Consider the following 17787-nt stretch of genomic DNA (forward strand, 5'->3'; position numbering starts at 1 on the left):
GTAGTTAGTATTTATTTAAATTTAATTTTCTCTTAAAATTAAAATATAATTACATAATTGTGATGATTTGAATGAGGATGGCCCCCATAGGCTCACATGTTTGAATACTTGGTCCTTAGTTGGCAGAACTGTTTGGGACGGATGAGAAGGTGTGGTCTTATTGGAGGAGATCTGTTGCTAGGGGTGGGCTTTGAGACTTCCAAAGCCTCCTGCCATCTCCAGGGTGCTTCCTGTTTCCTGTTAGTGGGTCTTGAGGTGAGTGGTCAGGTGCCTGCTCCCCTGTTCCCTCCTATGGTGGTGATGGACTCTTACCCTCTGGACCATAAGTTCAAATAAACCCTTCCTTCCATAAGTTGCCTTGGTCATTGTGGTGGTTTGACTAGGAATGCTCCCCCCACCCCCCACTCATGGGTTTGAATGCTTGATCCATAGGGAGTGGCACTGTTAGGAGGTATGGCCTTGTTGGAGGAAGTGTGTCACTGTGGAGGGAGTGTGTCACTGTGGAGGAGGGCTTTGGGATCTCATGCTCAAGCTAGGCCTAGTGGGCAGTCTCCTTTCACTGCCTGAGGATGGTGATGTAGAACTCTCAGCTCCTTCTCCAGCATCTTAATGGACTAAACCTCTGAAACTCTGAGCCAGCCTCAATTAAATGTTTTCCTTTATAAGAGTTGCCATGGTCATTGTGTCTCTTCACAGCAATAGAACCTTAACTAAGATAGTCATGGTGTTTTTATCATAGCAAGAGAAAAATTCCTAATATAATGATTCCCTTTTCCCTTCCCCCCTGCAGCTCTATGTACTGTGCCCCTGCTCTCTCAAATTCATGACTTTTTAAATTGTTATTACGTATATATTTTAATTTACATTTATTGAAACTGATTTTCAACTTGATTGTACCTTAGAATTCATTCTGAAAATCTTTTAAAAGATAAGTGCTGGGCTGCATCACAGACCTGCTGGGTCAGAATTTCCGAGCTGAGTGGTAATACTAGTATCAGACAAATAGAACTTCCCACTGTCGTCTGGCAGCAAGGATGAGATGCTGTTGAAGGGGAGAGGGCAGCCAGTGTGAGCCTCTTCTGTGGGTCCCCAGTGAGCAGCCCAGCTCCAGCAGCGAGGACCAGACACCCCAAAGGAAGATGATAGCAAAGCTGAGGACTAGCCTGTGAGACATTCATTTTCATGATAAAGATAGGAACAGTAGCAAATACTCTTTGAAATCAAACTACAAGTTCAAGGCTTCTGTCAGCATCCTATATTAATTTTTATATTTTAAATCCACTAAGTGTGAGCTCAGCTTCTCACACTACCAGCTAGTATGGCCAGAGAGCTCAGACGTGGGGAGAATCAGATCCATGGAGCCATGAAGAAGACCTGTAGTAACAAACACCTAGAAGACGAGAAAAATAAACCCAACTGCCTTAACACCATCTCTTGTTGCTGTGATAAAGTCCTAAGGACACAAGCTACTTGAAAAGAGGAAGGTTTGCTCTGGCTCGCAGTTCCGGAGCACACAGTCTATCACTGCAGAGAAACTGGGGCAGCAAGAGCTGATCTCATTGTATCCACAGGGACTCAAGAAGCAGAAAGTGATGGATGCTTGTCTTAATCTCTCCGTTTCTCCATGGCACCAGTTTCTCTTAAAGTGGTAACATTAACCACCACCACACTAACAAATGTGAAGTTTTAATCTGAATAAAATTGTCTTTGTGGAAAAAATATCAGATGGAGACTGGAAATTAGAAATAAACAATGATAACATTTTATGATGTACAGATATATGCTTGGTGAATATTTTGTTTTAAATGTGTAGGATAAAAGATTAAAAATAGATGAACTAGGTGTTTTACCCTCAAATCCAGACAGAGGAAAAGGAGGACATAATAAAGTAAAAATCTTAAGATGAAGGACTAAAAAAGCAGTAGACTTGATTAATAAAGCAAAAAATAGTCTGAAATGATCAATAAAACTGAAACTCTTCCCCAGAGAAAGACAGGAATTAGAGATGGGAAATGTTCCCACTGCAAGTATGGACATTTTACATTTTATAAAGGGGTATGCATAATTTTCTGTCAATGTGCAGATCTGCATGAATATGACTTTAAGAAAAATACAATTTATTAAAATTTACTTCTAGAGAGATTTTTAAATCTTAATAGATCTGAAGAACAGAAAGTATTCAGAGGCCAACTCCTAGCTCACCAAATCCCTGACTTTACATGTAAAGTCCACCAAACCTTAATTCATGAAATAGCTTCCTGTTGGAAATCTCAGGATGTGGGAAAACATGAGGCCTTACAGTTCTTTAAGTCATCTGAAGACAGCGCTGAATAACTTCAAAGCTGATCTCAGTGTGAGCATAGTGAGTCCTAATGGCTGGCCGGTTACCCTGCACTGCAGGGAGACCCCGGACCTGCAGATTCAAGGGACTTCAGTGCCAGGGATGGATCCCTGTACCCCATCATGTAACGACGGGTTTTAGATGATGCCAGATTCCAGCAGCGCCAACAAGCCATGCTTAGGTACCTGTCCCTTTATCCGATTACAGAATTCCAGCAAATACCAGGAAAAGATTTATTCAGTGTGGCCACACTGGGGAGAGGGACAAAGGGATCCAGTAGCACCAAGTGCAGAAGTAAGGGAAACCTTTTAGATATAGGCACTTAGAATTTTCCCTGATAAGTGCTAATTGGCCAGGTCTTTCTAGAAGTCAATTTAGTCCTAGCTATTAATATCAAAAATCTTTTTTTGTTTCTTTTTTTTAAAAAAATTATTCATTTATTTATTTATTAAAGATTTCTGTCTCTTCCCCGCTACCGCCTCCCATATCCCTCCCCCTCCCCCAATCAACTCCCCCTCTCTCATCAGCCCAAAGAGCAGACCAGGTTCCCTGCCCTGTGGGGAGTCCAAGGACCTCCCACCTCCTTCCAAGTCTAGTAAGGTGAGCATCCAAACAGCCTAGGCTCCCACAAAGCCAGCACATGCAGTAGGATCAAAACCCATTGCCATTGTTCTTGACTTCTCAGTAGTCCTCATTGTCCGCTATGTTCAGCAAGTCCGGTTTTATCCCAGGCTTTTTCAGACCCAGGCCAGCTGGCCTTGGTGAGTTCCCGAAAGAATATCCCCATTGTCAAAGTGTGTGGGCGCACCCTTCGCGGTCCTGAGTTCTTTGCTCGTGCTCTCTCTCCTTCTGCTCCTGATTTGGACCTTGGGATTTCAGTCCGGTGCTCCAATGTGGGACTCTGTCTCCTTTCATCGCCTGATGAAGGTTAATATTCAGGAGGATGTATATATGTTTGTCTTTGGATTCACCTTCTTATTTAGCTTCTCTAGGATCACGAATTATAGGTTCAATGTCCTTTATTTATGGCTAGAAACCAAATATGAGTGAGTACATACCATGTTCCTCTTTTTGGGTCTGGCTTACCTCACTCAGGATAGTGTTTTCTATTTCCGTCCATTTGTATGCAAAATTCAAGAAGTCCTTGTTTTTTACTGCTGAGTAGTACTCTAATATGTATATATTCCATACTTTCTTCATCCATTGAAGGGCATCTAAGTTGTTTCCAGGTTCTGGAACAATGCTGCTATGAACATAGTTGAGCATATACTTTTGTTGTGTGATAGGGCCTCGCTTGGGTATTTTCCCAAGAGTGGTATTGCTGGGTCCAGGGGTAGGTTGATCCCGAATTTTCTGAGAAACCGCCACACTGCTTTCCAAAGTGGTTGCACAAGTTTACATTTCCACCAGCAATGGACGGGTGTACCCCTTTCTCTACAACCTCTCCAGCAAAGGCTATCATTGGTGTTTTCTATTTTAGCCATTTTGACAGGTGTAAGATGGTATCTTAAAGTTGTCTTGATTTGCATTTCCCTGATCGCTAAGGAAGTTGAGCATGACCTTAAGTGTCTTTTGGCCATTTGAACTTCTTCTGTTGAGAATTCTCTGTTCAGCTCAGTGCCCCATTTTATAATTGGGTTGATTAGCCTTTTACAGGCTAGTTTCTTGAGTTCTTTATATATTTTGGAGATCAGACCTTTGTCAGTTGCGGGGTTGGTGAAGATCTTCTCCCAGTCAGTGGGTTGCCTTTTTGTCTTAGTGACAGTGTCCTTTGCTTTACAGAAGCTTCTCAGTCTCAGGAGGTCTCATTTATTCAATGATGCCCTTAATGTCTGCTGCTGGGGTTATACGTAGGAAGTGGTCTCCTGTGCCCATGTGTTGCAGAGTACTTCCCACTTTCTCTTCTATCAGGTTCAGTGTGTTTGGACTGATATTGAGGTCTTTAATTCATTTGGACTTGAGTTTTGTGCATGGTGATAGATATGGATCTATTTTCATTCTTCTACAGGTTGACATCCAGTTTTGCCAGCACAATTTGTTGAAGATGCTCTCTTTTTTCCATTGTATACTTTTAGCTCCTTTATCGAAAATCAGGTGTTCATAGGTTTGTGGGTTAATGTCAGGGTCTTCTATTCAATTCCATTGGTCAACTTCTCTGTTTTTATGCCAATACCAAGCTGTTTTCAATACTGTAGCTCTGTAATAGAGTTTGAAGTCAGGGATGGTAATGCCTCCAGACGATCCTTTATTGTATAAGATTGTTTTGGCTATCCTGGGTTTTTTGTTTTTCCATATAAAGTTGATTATTGTCCTCTCCAGATCTGTGAAGAATTTTGATGGGATCTTGATGGGGATTGCATTGAATCTATAAATTGCCTTTGGTAGAATTGCCATTTTTACTATGTTGATCCTCCCAATCCAAGAGCAAGGGATGTCCATCCATTTTTTGGTATCCTCCTCAATTTCTTTCTTCAATGCCTTAAAGTTCTTGTCAAATAGATCTTTCACTTCCTTGGTTAGATTTACCCCAAGATATTTTATGCTGTTTGTGGCTATCGTGAATGGAGAAGCTTCTCTGATTTCCCTCTCTGCTTCCATATCCTTTGTGTATAAGAGGGCGACTGATTTTTTGGAGTTGATCTTGTATCCTGCCACATTACTAAAGGTGTTTATCAGCTGTAGGAGTTCTTTGGTAGAGTTTTTGGGGTCACTTATGTATATTATCATATCATCTGCAAATAATGAAAGTTTAACTTCTTCCTTTCCAATACAAATCCCTTTGATCCCCTTATGTTGTCTTATTGCTATTGCTAGAACTTCAAGTACTATATTGAAGAGGTATGGAGAGAGTGGACAGCCTTGTTGTGTTCCTGATTTTAGTGGGAGGGCTTTGAGTTTTTCTCCGTTTAATTTAATGTTAGCTGTCGTCTTGCTGTAAATAGCTTTTATTATATTTAGGTATGACCCTTGTATCTCTAATCTCTCCAAGACCTTTATCATAAAGGGGTATTGGATTTTGTTGAATGTTTTTTCAGCATCTAATGCAATGATCATATGGTTTTTTTTTAGTTTATTTATACGATGGATTACATTAATAGATTTTCGTATGTTGAACCAGCCCTGCATCTCTAGGATAAAGCCTACTTGATCATAATGTATAATTTTTTAGATGTGTTCTTGGATTCGGTTTGCCAGTATTTTATTGAGGATTTTTGCGTCGATGTTCATGAGTGAGATTGGCCTGTAATTCTCTTTCTTGGTTAAGTCTTTGTGAGGTTTTGGTATCAGGGTGACTGTAGCTTCATAAAAGGAATTTGGCAATGACTCTTCTGTTTCTATATTGTGAAATGCCTTAAGGAGTATAGGTATTAGCTCTTCTTGGAAGTTCTGGTAGAATTCTGCATTGAAACCATCTGGTCCTGGGCTTTTTTTGGAAGGGAGGTTCTTGATAACAGCTTCTAATTCTTTGTGACTAACAGGTCTATTTAGATTGTTCACCTGGTCTTGGTTTAACTTTGGTATATGGTACTTACCTAAAAAAATGTCCATTTATTTTGCGTTTTCCAGTTTTGTGGTATACAGGCTTTTGTAGTAAGATCTAGTGATTCTCTGAATTTCCTCTGTGTCTGTGGTTATGTCCCCCTTTTCATTTCTGATCTTATTTATTTGCGTGTTCTTTCTCTGTCATTTTATTAGTTTGGATAGGGGTTTGTCGATCTTGTTGATTTTCTCCAAGAACCAACTTTTTGTTTCATTGATTCTTTGGACTATTTTCTGTGTTTCTATTTTGTTGATTTCCGCCCTCAGTTTGATTATTTCCAGTCTTCTACTCCTCCTGGGCACATCTGCTTCTTTTTTTCCTAGAGCTTTCAGGTGTGGTGTTAAGTCTCCAATGTATGCTTTCTCCGTTTTCTTTAAGTGGGCACTTAGTGCTATGAACTTTCCTCTTAGCACTGCTTTCAATGTGTCCCATAGGTTTGAGTATGTTGTCTCTTTATTTTTATTAAATTCAAGGAAGACTTTAATTTCTTCCTTGACCCAGGTGTGGTTCAGTAGTTGACTGTTCAGTTTCCATGAGTTTGTCGGCTTTCTGGGGGTAGCGTTGTTGTTGCCTTCTAACTTTAATACATGGTGATCTGATAAGACACAGGTGGACACTGATATTTTTTGTATCTGTGGAGGTTTCCTTTGTTTCCAAGTATATGATCAATTTTTGAGAAGGTTCCATGAGCTGCAGAGAAGAAGGTATATTCTTTCCTATTTGGGTGGAGTGTTCTATAGATGTCTGTTAAGTCCATTTGCTTCATTACCTCCAATAATTCTCTTAGTTCTCTATTAGGTTTCTGTCTGGTTGACCTGTCCTATGGTGAGAGAGATGTGTTGAAGTCTCCTACTACTAGTGTGTGTGGTTTGATGTCTGCTGTGAGTTTTAGTAATATTTCTTTTACATAAGTGGGTGCTTTTTATTAGGGACATAGATATTCAGGACTGAGACTTTGTCCTGATGAATTGTTCCTGTTATGAGTATAAAATGTCCATCTCGATCTCTTCTGATTGAATTTAATTTGAAGTCAGTTTTGTTGGAAATTAATATGGCCACTCCTGCTTGTTTCTTAGTCCCGTTTGTTTGAAAAACCTTTTCCCAACCCTTTACTCAGAGTAGATGCTTGTCTTTGTGGTTGAGATGTGTTTCTTGTAAGCAGCAGAATGTTGGATCCTGTTTTCATATCCAATCTCTTAGCCTGTGCCTTTTTATAGGTGAATTGAGTCCATTAATATTAAGTGATATTAATGACCAGTAGTTGTTTACTCCAGTTATTCTTATTGTTTTTGGTAGTAGAGTTTGTGTGTCTCCCTTCTTTGAGTTGTGCTGGTGAAGGGTCACTAGATGCCTGAGTTATTGTAGGCAGTATTGGCAATGTTGGATTCCTTGGGTTGTGATTTTCCTTCTATTACTTTCTGTAAGCTGGATTTGTGGCTACGTATTGTTTGAATTTGTTCTTATCCTGGAATGTTTTGTTTTCTCCATTGATAGTGAACGATAGCTTGGCTGGGTATAGTAGCTTGGGCTTGCATCCATGGTTTCTTAGTTTCTGCAGTACCTCTATCCAGGACCTTCTGGCTTTCTAGGTTTCCATAGAGAAGTCAGGTGTAAGTCTGATCGGTTTACCTTTATAAGTTACTTGACCTTTTTCCTTTGTAGCTCTTAATATTCTTTCTTTAATCTGTATGTTTTGTGTTTTGATTATTATATGGCGAGGGGATTTTTTTTTGATCCAGTCTATTTGGTGTTCTGTATGCTTCTTGAATATTCAAAGGAATATCTTTCTTAATGTTGGGTAAGTTTTCTTCCATAATTTTGTTTCTTTTTTTTTTTGGTTTTTTTTTTTGGTTTTTTCGAGACAGGGTTTCTCTAGCTTTGGAGCCTGTCCTGGAACTAGCTCTTGTAGACCAGGCTGGCCTCAAACACACAGAGATCTGCCTGCCTCTGCCTCCCAAGTGCTGGGATTAAAGGCGTGCACCACCACCGCCCGTTCTTCCATAATTTTGTTAAAAATATTTTCTGGGCCTTTGAGCTGTGACTCTTCTCCTTTTTCTATCCCTATTATTCTTAGGTTTGGTCTTTTTATTGTGTCCCATATTTCCTGAATGTTTTGTGATGAGAATTTGTTGGCTTTGCTGTTTTCTTTGATCAGTGCGTTTATTTTCTCTATGGTGTCCTCAGAATCTGAGATTCTTTCTTCTATTTCTTATATTCTATTGATTATGCTTGTTTCTGTAGTTTCTGCTCGTTGACCTAGATTTTCTGTACCCAGCCGGTCTTAAGTTTGTGTCTGTTTCCTTGCTTCCATTTCAGTTTTCAATTCTTGAACTGTTTCCAATACCTGTTTGATTGTTTTTTCTTGGTTTTCCAGGGTATCATTTACATATTTACTCATTTCTTCAAACTTTTTGTTATACTTCTCATCCATTTCTAAAAGGGCATTTTTTACATGTTGTTTGAGCGACTCTATTGCTTTCATAAAGTCAATTTTTTCCACTTCTTCTGTGCTAAGGTGTTCAAGTCCTTCTGTTGTAAAATCATTGGGTCTGGTGTTTTCATGTTGTTTTTCTGATTGTTGGGTGAATTCTTGCCTTGGCGCCTGCCTATCTCCTCCTACCGATGCTATCTAGTAGGTCTTCTAAAACAAGATCAGGTTTCTCTGCTGGCCAGGGGCCCCGCTTACAAAATGCTCCGGCTCCGTTTCCTGGGTCCCGCCACAGGCCAAGATCCCTCACACCATTCAGGAGGGTCTACAGGAACAGGAACAGGCTCCCTGTTCGCCAGGGACCTCGTCAACAAAAGGTCTACCACTCTGTAGGCCAGCCACCCAAACAAAGACACTCCCACTGCCCTCTGCCTCGAGCACCCGACCCAGCACCCAAACAGGCTGAACTGGGTGATCCCGTGGCCCCACAGAAGAGAGGGTGAAGGAAGGAGGCCTCTGGGGGCAAGCTGGGATGGACCAGGGAGAGAGTGGTTGCAGCACAGGAGGAGCAGCCCTAGCAGGCTGACCGGAGAGTCAAGGGGGTCGGGGAATGCCGTTTCCTGGGTCCTGCCGTGGGTCAAGAACATTCTCACCACTTGGGAGGGTCTTCAGGGACAGGTCCAGGCTCCCTGTTCGCCAGGGACCTCACCAACAAAGGACCTCCCACTCTGCAGGCCAGCCACGAAAACATCTACTTGAATTAGTTGTAGTGGGACAATCTGCTCTCAGTGTGGGCTTCACTGTTTCAAGCTTGGACCATCAGAAAATATAAGTTTGTGTCTGCTGCGCCACAGCCCGCGCCTGCCTATCAAAAATCTTTGACTCAGCTATTCCTACTTTAGGAAACGGTCCTCCAGACACATTTGAACCTCACTATGAAGGTAGATACATCAGGACGTACCTGTACCAAGAGGAAAGGAGGGATTGAGAGATGGCTGCTCTGGCTGCTCTTCCAAAGCTCTTGAGTTCAATTCCCAGCAGCCACGAGGTAGCTCACAACCATCAGTAATAGGATCTGATGCCCCCTTTTGACCTGTAGGTGTGCATGCAGAGCTCTTACACATAAAATATAAGTAAGTTTTTTTAAAACAAGGAAAGGAAAGAAAGCAAGCAATGAAGTAATACACAAGGAAACAAACCTACAGCATCCTTCAGTGGGGGTGGGGTTAACCTACAGCATCCTTCAGTGGGGGTGAGATCAACCTACAGCGTCCTTCAGTGGGGGTGGGGTTAACCTACAGTGTTTTTCAGTGGGGGTGGGGTCAACCTACAGCGTCCTTCAGTCAGGGTGGGATCAGTTATGTATAAAATGATAGTGCCAACTCATGGCTCTAAGGTGAATAATGAGTCCAGCATAATTATGTGCAGAATAGTTATGTACATATGTATTTTTACATATAAATAGAAAATGAAAGACGGCCTAAGTAACTGCTGTAGTACTATCCTCCAAATAAGAATGACCGTGACCGTAGGGAGGACAGGGTCGTAGAGGTGGGCTATCAAATTCAGTGTACATCTAGTATCCTGCCTGAATAATATCAAAGATGGGTTTGAGTAACATCTGTGCCACAAATACATGTTTCTGGCCATTGCATTTGATTCTGGGAGTGAAAAAGACAGCATGTGATCTCAAGATGAAGCCCCTGGAGGCCAGAGAACTGTTAGTGCCAGCTCCACAGAGATGTTCTAACAAACTGTTTTGCTAAGTGGTAACCTTCACCCTTAAGTCCCAGCCATTGCCTGTGGAGTTCTGCTAAAATATAAAACAAAAACTGCTTAGCTGCTAGGATTTGAGGAGACCACGGATTCCAGGCATTTTCCTTGTTACAGGTTAAACAATGAATGCCCCGGCCCACATCTGATACCTGGACCTTCCTCATATTCCCCTTGTAAGGCAATGGGGGTAGGGAGTTGGTGGGATCTAGGGGTGGAGAAAGATGAGGTGAAAGGGTGAGTGCATTGAGTTATGACATCTTTACCCAGAAGGCACTGCACCTTCTGGAGATTTGCTGACATTCTGTGCTGATCCGTCCCCATGATGACACTGACGATCAGGCTTCTCCTGGATGTCTGGGGTAAGGACTCTGCCCCAGAGTTTATGTCGCTGGGTTGGCAGTGGGCATGGAGTGCTGCTCTTCTGTGGAGGATGGCTGGGAAGAGGGCAAACAGGAGATATCCAAGCTGAAGAGCCCAGACTGGTGCGGACCCCACACTACAGCCTCACCCTGTGCTCAGGTGGTAGTGCAGAATCGCCTCTAATTGTCTCAACGCTGGTTTAATGAAAGGTTATCTTTGGAACTCATCTCTTCAGCTTTAAAAGACAAGTTATTTGTTCCAAAATGGAGATTAAGCAAAACATATACCAAGCATTCTTGATTACCTGTTGGAGAAATTTACCTCTTTCACCTGTTTTGAAAGGTATGTGCTAATTGACAGGAGATATAACTCAGTTGCTCAGTAGGTCTAATTAGGAGCCCCAGATCATGCCTGATAGTCTTCATAAATCCAGTTCTTGTTCCTAAATAGCAGCTGACATCTCAAGATGCTGCTAATCACTATGTCTAAACATGAGCTGTGCCACCTGGAAGAGATGGTACTCTCATGGCTTAGCTGGTCTCCATTCTGTATAATCCAGCATCTGGGTATTGGCGATCCGGATTCCCTAGCCAGGGTACATGCTTGTTGCTGAGGTAAAGTTAACATGGATCTGACTAAGTCTATGTCATGGTCTGGCTATTTACTGAAACAATGTCTGGGAATTTATATGATCATCCAGGCACTTTGTCAATATTCTGCCTGAATTCCAGACACACAGGAACTTTGTAAGGAGAAGTTCCTTGGCTCTCCAGAGCCCTCTTCTCAGCATGCCGCCCAATGTGTTCAGCTTGTTACAGAGTCCTGCACAGCTGGAAGCTGAAGTTGTTGGAGGGGAGTTTTAGACTAAGCATGTTTTGCAAGTAAAGGAAAGCTTGGCTCTGAAGGTAGGAAGCGGAGCAGAGGCCACACAAGTTACGCTTCTTGGCTGGCTGAGCCTTTTCTCAGGAGATGGCCTTGATACCTCCAAAAAGGCACACGTGGGACAGGCTACGGCAGCACACGCTGGCGACAGGACAGTGTCCCTGCTGTTCCCATCGCTTCCGGTACCTGCTGCTTGGCTTTGCACAAGCCCACTCCTGGGTTTGTTCTAAATGGACCTAAACTCATGTCTGGACGGGGGTGTCGCTGTCTCTCACCAGCCTGGGAACTGCTGCTTCTCAATCATGTTGTCTGTAAAGATGCAGTGACTGTAGAGATGAGGTGAGCAGGCCTGCTTTTCTTCCCGCCCGGTTCCCGCACGGCTAGCTTAGCCCCAGAATAATTACACAGAAACTGTATTCATTTAAATACTGCCTGGCCCATTATCTCCAGTCTCTTACTGGCTAACTCTCGCATCTTGATTAACCCATTTCTATTAATGTGTGTAGCACCACGAGGTGGTGGCTTACCAGGAAGATTCTAACCTACATCCATCTTGGGCCAAAGCTCATGGTGTCTGCCTGACTCTGCTTCTTTCTCCCAGCATTCTGTTCAGCCTATCTAAGTTCTGCCCTATCAAAAAGCCAAGGCAGTTTCGTTATTAACCAATGAAATTAACACATAGACAGAAGACCCACCTACATCAAGTGACCAATATCTCGGGCCCAGAGCAAGATTCAAACCCTGATGCTGAAATTTCTCAGGGTAGACAACTCAGAGGTAGGGTCAAGGGAAGTTCCAAGCAGTGGAGAGGAATGTCTCTAAGAGTAGTTTGTGTGTATGGTATATATGGGGGAATTCGGGTTTTTATCTAGGCAGTGGTGGCACACACCTTTAATCCTAGCACATGGGAGGCAGGGGCAGGCGGATCTTCTGTGAGTTGGAGACCAATTTGGTCTATAGAGTATGTTCTAGGACAGCCAGGGCTACACAGAGAAACCCTGTCTCAAAAAAACAAAAAAAAAAAAGAAAAGAAAAGAGATACATTCAAAACAAAAGCAAAAGCAGCCTTGTCTGCTCTCTCTGATGGCAACACAGACATGCAATGCAGCTTACCATCAAATGCAGGGAGCCAGCATTCCATCACCCAGCATGGCATGCGGCTTTATGACATCCAGTTTGGATGATGCATAGACTAGGAAGGAGACAGACCAGGGTGTGATGGCTTAATATTTGCTGTCCACTTGACAGGGTCTAGCATTGCCTAGGAGGTCAGCCTCTAAGTATGCCTGTGAGCGATTGTCCCAACTAGAGTAGCTGATGTGAGAAGACTCACCCTAAACATGGGCAGCAGCATCACCTCGGCTAGTGTTCTAGATCAGATAGAAGGAAAAATCGTACTGAACACCAGGAGTGCTCTGCTTCTTGACTGAAGATGCAGGGTGGCCCAATAACTCATCTTCTTGATGCTATGACTTCTCTGGCCTAGCAGACTGAACTCTGTGCTATGTGATACTGTTCTAGGGAGACATGAACAACCCCTCCCCCCCGCCCCACAGGGAATCCACAGTGGCCCGAAGTCCAGCCTGGCAAACCATGAGCTCACTGAGGTTACAGTAGTGTGGGTGAGGGTTTCTCGTAGGATCTGGACAATTCTGGCTCACCAGGAGCACACGTTAGCAGGAGTGCTCACTTAGCTTACCTAGAACCCAAGAGTCTCTTTAACAGCCCTGCTGCTTATATATCCTTGGAGGAGGAGGAGGAGGAGGAGAAGCCTGTGAGCCAGGGAAGATTCCAGAATTTCCTTAGACCAGAGTTATTCTCTTCTTAATGAGTCTCCTTTACCTCAGCATAGAGAAAATTGGTTTGCAAGACCCTTAAGTGTGAACGGAAACAAACCTTTCCTTCCTTAAGCTACCTTGGACGATTTTGTGTTAAGTAACAGAGTGAATGTTGGTGCTGAGAACTGGGGACACCGCTGGGATTAACCAGACGATGTGGTTCTTAGGCCCTCGGAACTGCTTTGTGGGAAAAAGGTGGAAGTGTTTGCAGCTTTGGGTTAGAACAGTTCCTTGATGCCTTAGGCAGAACTTAATGGGTCATTCTGGAGGGGCTTGGAAAACCAGAAGACAGGAAAAGGAGAAGCCAGGTTCATGGGCTTCAGGGGCAATCAGGAGCCTATCAGGAACTGGGCTAGAGTCCCAGCTTACTGAGCCCTTGCCTATGGCTGTCTCGGAGCTGCAGGGTTTGTTGCTTTCCCACTGTGGTTTAGTCTTGATTTGGTGTAACCATTCCTTGCTGCGCCTATTCTCCCTCTTGGAATGACGATGTTTACTGGGCGCTCTTGTGTATTGGAACCATGCGACTTCCCGTTGATGTTAAACATGTTAAGAGATGGCTTTGGGTCTCGGAAGAGACTTTGGGTTGTTAATCACAGCTGCAGTTCTTAAAGGTTACCAGGACTTTTGGAATTAGACTGAATGCATTCTGCTTTTTATGAGATGCCCATGAGCTTGTGAAGACAAGGGGTGAACAGTTTTGACTTAAAAGTGATAATTTGGGGTGTCAGGTTGACAAGAGATGTGCCTGTGGTGGTCAGCATCAACTGGACAGGGTCTGGAATCTCTAGGAGGCAGGCATACTCTTGAGGTATTATATTGACAGGGTAATGAAGGTGGGAAGACCCACTGTGAAGATGAGAGGTACCGTTCCCATGGCTGGAAGTCTGTGCTGCACACACACACACACACACACACACACACACACACACACACACACACCAGCTAGCTAAGCACATCTCCAGCTCTCTGCCTCCTGGCTGTGAAGGCTCTGTGACCTGCCTCGGGCTCCTGCACCAGGGCTCCTCTGCTCTGATGGACTGAGCCCTATCAAGTGGAGCCAAAGCGAACCCTTTCTTCCCAAGTTGTTTTAATAGGATATTTTATTGTAATAACTTACAAAATAACCGGGGTGGGGGACATAGTTTTGGAGGGACAACTCAGAGTAAAACAATAGTGCTGTAGAAAGATTCCTGCCACTTGTGGGAGTCAGGCCTGGTGTCAGACTGACTGCCTCCTTGTGGCCCTGTTAGCAACAAAAACCAAGAGACTACCAGGATGTCGTGTTTCTCTTTTCTCAGAGAGCCTAGACTGCCGAGAGTGGGGGTCTGTTCCTGGTCTAGAAATGTGAATACAAATGGCAGAAGTGAGAAGGAACGGGGTGCAGGGAGCTGCCTGGAGGCCACTCCTCTCCTAAATATGCCCAGCAGATTGCCATGTCTAACTGTGGACTTGTTCAAGGAATCGTCATTCTCTAGGATATTTAGAAGTGTATGCAAAGGTAGAACTTTGCAAAATGCACGATTTCGCTGGGTTCTCATTCTGAGGCATGCCATCGACTACTAGTAATGAGTGTGTAGTGTGAATCTTTGACACCAAGGAAGAGTGAGAACCACCGAGGACGTGGGCTGACCTTTGGGAGTCCTGATTTCCAGAGGGGCCTGACCCACAGGGGAAGGTCTAGTTTTCCCGAGGGTGAAGTCTGTCTTTATGCTCACCCAATGCTTAGCCCTGTGATGTGTACAGAGCCTATTCACAGCCAACAAAATCCAGTTCCCTCTTAACTAAGTGGTAGGTTATGGAACACTGTAAACGTTTCCATCATAACTACCTGTGATACCCGAATTATGCAATGTTAAAAACAAACTCCATTGGAGATGCTGAATAGCTTGCATGCACGGTGATAGGACGTGTTTTCAGGTATGCCTGCAGTATGGAGGAGAACAGGAGCCCTTCCGAGGTGTTAGGTGTTAGGTGTGTGCTTGGCTTCTTTTATTTAGGTTTCAAAGCTTTTCGCTTTTATTTGCAAAGTATTATTGTGTTTATGTAATTCAAGCTAATTTGGAAAAGTCAGTTTCTTCTCAATCCTCATCACTGTATCTGATGTTATTAAAACTGTATATGAAAAGCAGTTGAAAATGTGATTGGTCATGCCATAAGTGATTTATTAAGTCCACTAAAGGCTAGCTCATTTTCCTGGACTTTCCTGTATAACTCAGTAGCTGTCAGTGAGACATCAGCCGCAGAAGGTATTTCTGTTCCCCTGTGGTGACGGAAGATGTGTTGGGAAGAGTGGTAAGGACATCTCTGCTGAGCTTCGCCTTGACGGAAAGACTGTGATGGGCGGTCCCTCTAATGATGTCTTGATGTCCTTCAGAAACTATGTCACTCACCAAACCCAACCAGCTTGAGTTTGCTTCTTCAGCCCCACACGGTAGAAGGAGAGGACCAACTCCCGAAAGTTGTCCTCTGACTGTTGCATGTGGAATATACATCACACACACACACACACACACACACACACACACACACACACAAATGAATAAATTAAAAACTGTGAAAAGTACAGAAGGATATTTGTTACAGAATCATACAGCAGAATACCAAGGAAACTCTAACACGTAATAGTGAAAGGACATTTGAATTTTATAATAAAGTAACGATTTCTTTTTCATAAAATCAGAAATAACAGGGAAGGGGAACAAACAGCATGCAGACCACGTACAGCTCCTGCCACTGCCAACCCACCCCGGGCAGCTCCTCTTTGGGTAGCCTAGTCCTGTTTCACAGCAGGCAAGTTAGATTAGTGTGAAATGAACTCACCAAAGACACAAGGAAAAGTACTAGCAGTGATTGGCTAAGAAGGGAGTCACGTGACCATGACTTGCTTTCTCACAGGCTCCATAGCAGCCCTCATGACTTACCTGCCACCCTGGACAACTCTCACACGTCCTTTTCAGCTTCTGAATGGGGGCCCGGTTAGCGATGCGGTCAGGAATGGAGTTGGTACTCTCACATAGGCTACAGCCTCCTCCCGCCTGAACTTACAAAGTTTGTGAGGTCTCGTTTTTATCTTGTGCTTTGATTTTGCTTTTAGGCCCCACTGAAATCACCGTCATGCAGAACTGGCATCTTGTTTGCTAGATTTGCTACTGAGAAGAGTAAATCGCCATAGAATGGCCAGATGGGTGCCCACTTGGCATCATCCCTAACTACAGAGGAGGTATTTTGAAAGAAGAAATTCTAATTAGAGACACGAAGACCACATTTTGCCAATTGTAACGGATTTCCTGCTTCAAATGACTTCCTGCTTCTGTTCCTGGCAGAGAGTGACGGACGGCTAACTCAATCAAACTCAAGCGCTGTTCGCTCTTCTTGACCTTTACCGAGAAACAATTTTTGAGCGCTGGACATAAATGGGGCGTTTAATGTGGGGAAGATAATGTGTACATCACTCTTGGCAACAAGGGGACCCAATTAGCTGTGCCATCTTATATCCCACTCCAGAGTGAGTGGTCTCATCCAAGCTAGGGCATGCTGGTTTCCGGTTGAGTTAAGGAGGCTTCTAGCTAACCACGGCTCCCAAGTCCATTTATTTGAAACATTCCGGTTGGTTACAGTTTTCTTTGCGCTGGTTGAGTTGAACAAAATTGTTACCTTTTGAGTTTTTTTTTTTCTGCTTCCATGTGTGCTCTCCACGCCCTCTCCTGGGCAGACTGAGTAGTGCAGCAGCTGATTCGCCATCCCCTCTGAGGTGTGGACTGCAGGTCACTTCGCATGGAGCGTTGCAAGGACCTTCCATGTGTCCAGCATCTTCTTCGTCCCTGCTGTGGCGGACATGGCACTCTGCAGCTTTTTCCTGTATCTCCAAAGTCGTCCATATGACATTTCTTTCACTTACATACTTTCCGACATATTTTCTAAAATCCTTCATAGAAAATTGCCTGGGAGAAAATTTCTTTTCCACGTCGGGATTAGTTTGGCTATTCCAGAACCAGCTGGGGCATTTTCTCTTCCTGGTTATCATCTATTTTGACATCTCCTCAGTCCTCTCCTGGCACTGGTGAGCTCAGTCTGTGGGTGGCAGCCTCCTCTGGGAACAGAGTCCAGGAAAAGTAATCACGGGTTCCGAAGCTTGTGTTCGGAGCACAGGTGTGCGCGTGATTTGTGTGCAGCCAGACTAATGTTTTAGAAGCAAATGATTTTGAAAATATGTATTCAATGACCAAAAATTAATTATAGTCTTTTAACAATCTGTAAAACTGTGCATTCAAAGTTTTCAAAAATAAAAAGTTAAAGCTTAAGTATATAGATATGCACAGTTTATCAAAATTGCATATTCTGAGTTTCAACATTAGTATAATATTTATTTTTTTGTACAAATTCTTGTACTTTAGTCAGTTCGTTAGCCATATCTGTTTTTTATTCTGTGACAGTATTCTACTGAAGAATACATTTTAAAAAATATGGCCTCAGTTTTACATCTTCATAGTTACCATGTCTGGGAAATCAACCCCAAATCACTTTACTTTCCTTTGAAAAATACACAATTGTTAGTAGGTGAAGCACATGCTATAGATGCTGAAGTATCAAGCGAGCTTAGATAAACTTTGCTAAATAGAGC

The 17787-nt window shown here is 43.3% G+C and overlaps 1 protein-coding gene across 1 annotated transcript in view; it reads left to right on the top strand.

The window, feature by feature from the left end:
- Positions 1-16391, top strand: part of Aplf (aprataxin and PNKP like factor) — a 72746-nt gene extending 56355 nt beyond the window's left edge. The window contains exon 10 of the mRNA XM_075983577.1: positions 16261-16391. Coding sequence (XP_075839692.1) covers positions 16261-16307 — 47 coding nt within the window. The 3' untranslated portion in view covers positions 16308-16391. The remainder of the gene's footprint in view (positions 1-16260) is intronic.
- The last annotated feature ends 1396 nt before the right edge of the window (positions 16392-17787 follow it).

Source organism: Microtus pennsylvanicus, chromosome 8 (genome assembly GCF_037038515.1).
Source record: "Microtus pennsylvanicus isolate mMicPen1 chromosome 8, mMicPen1.hap1, whole genome shotgun sequence".
Taxonomy (NCBI): Eukaryota; Metazoa; Chordata; class Mammalia; order Rodentia; family Cricetidae; genus Microtus; species Microtus pennsylvanicus.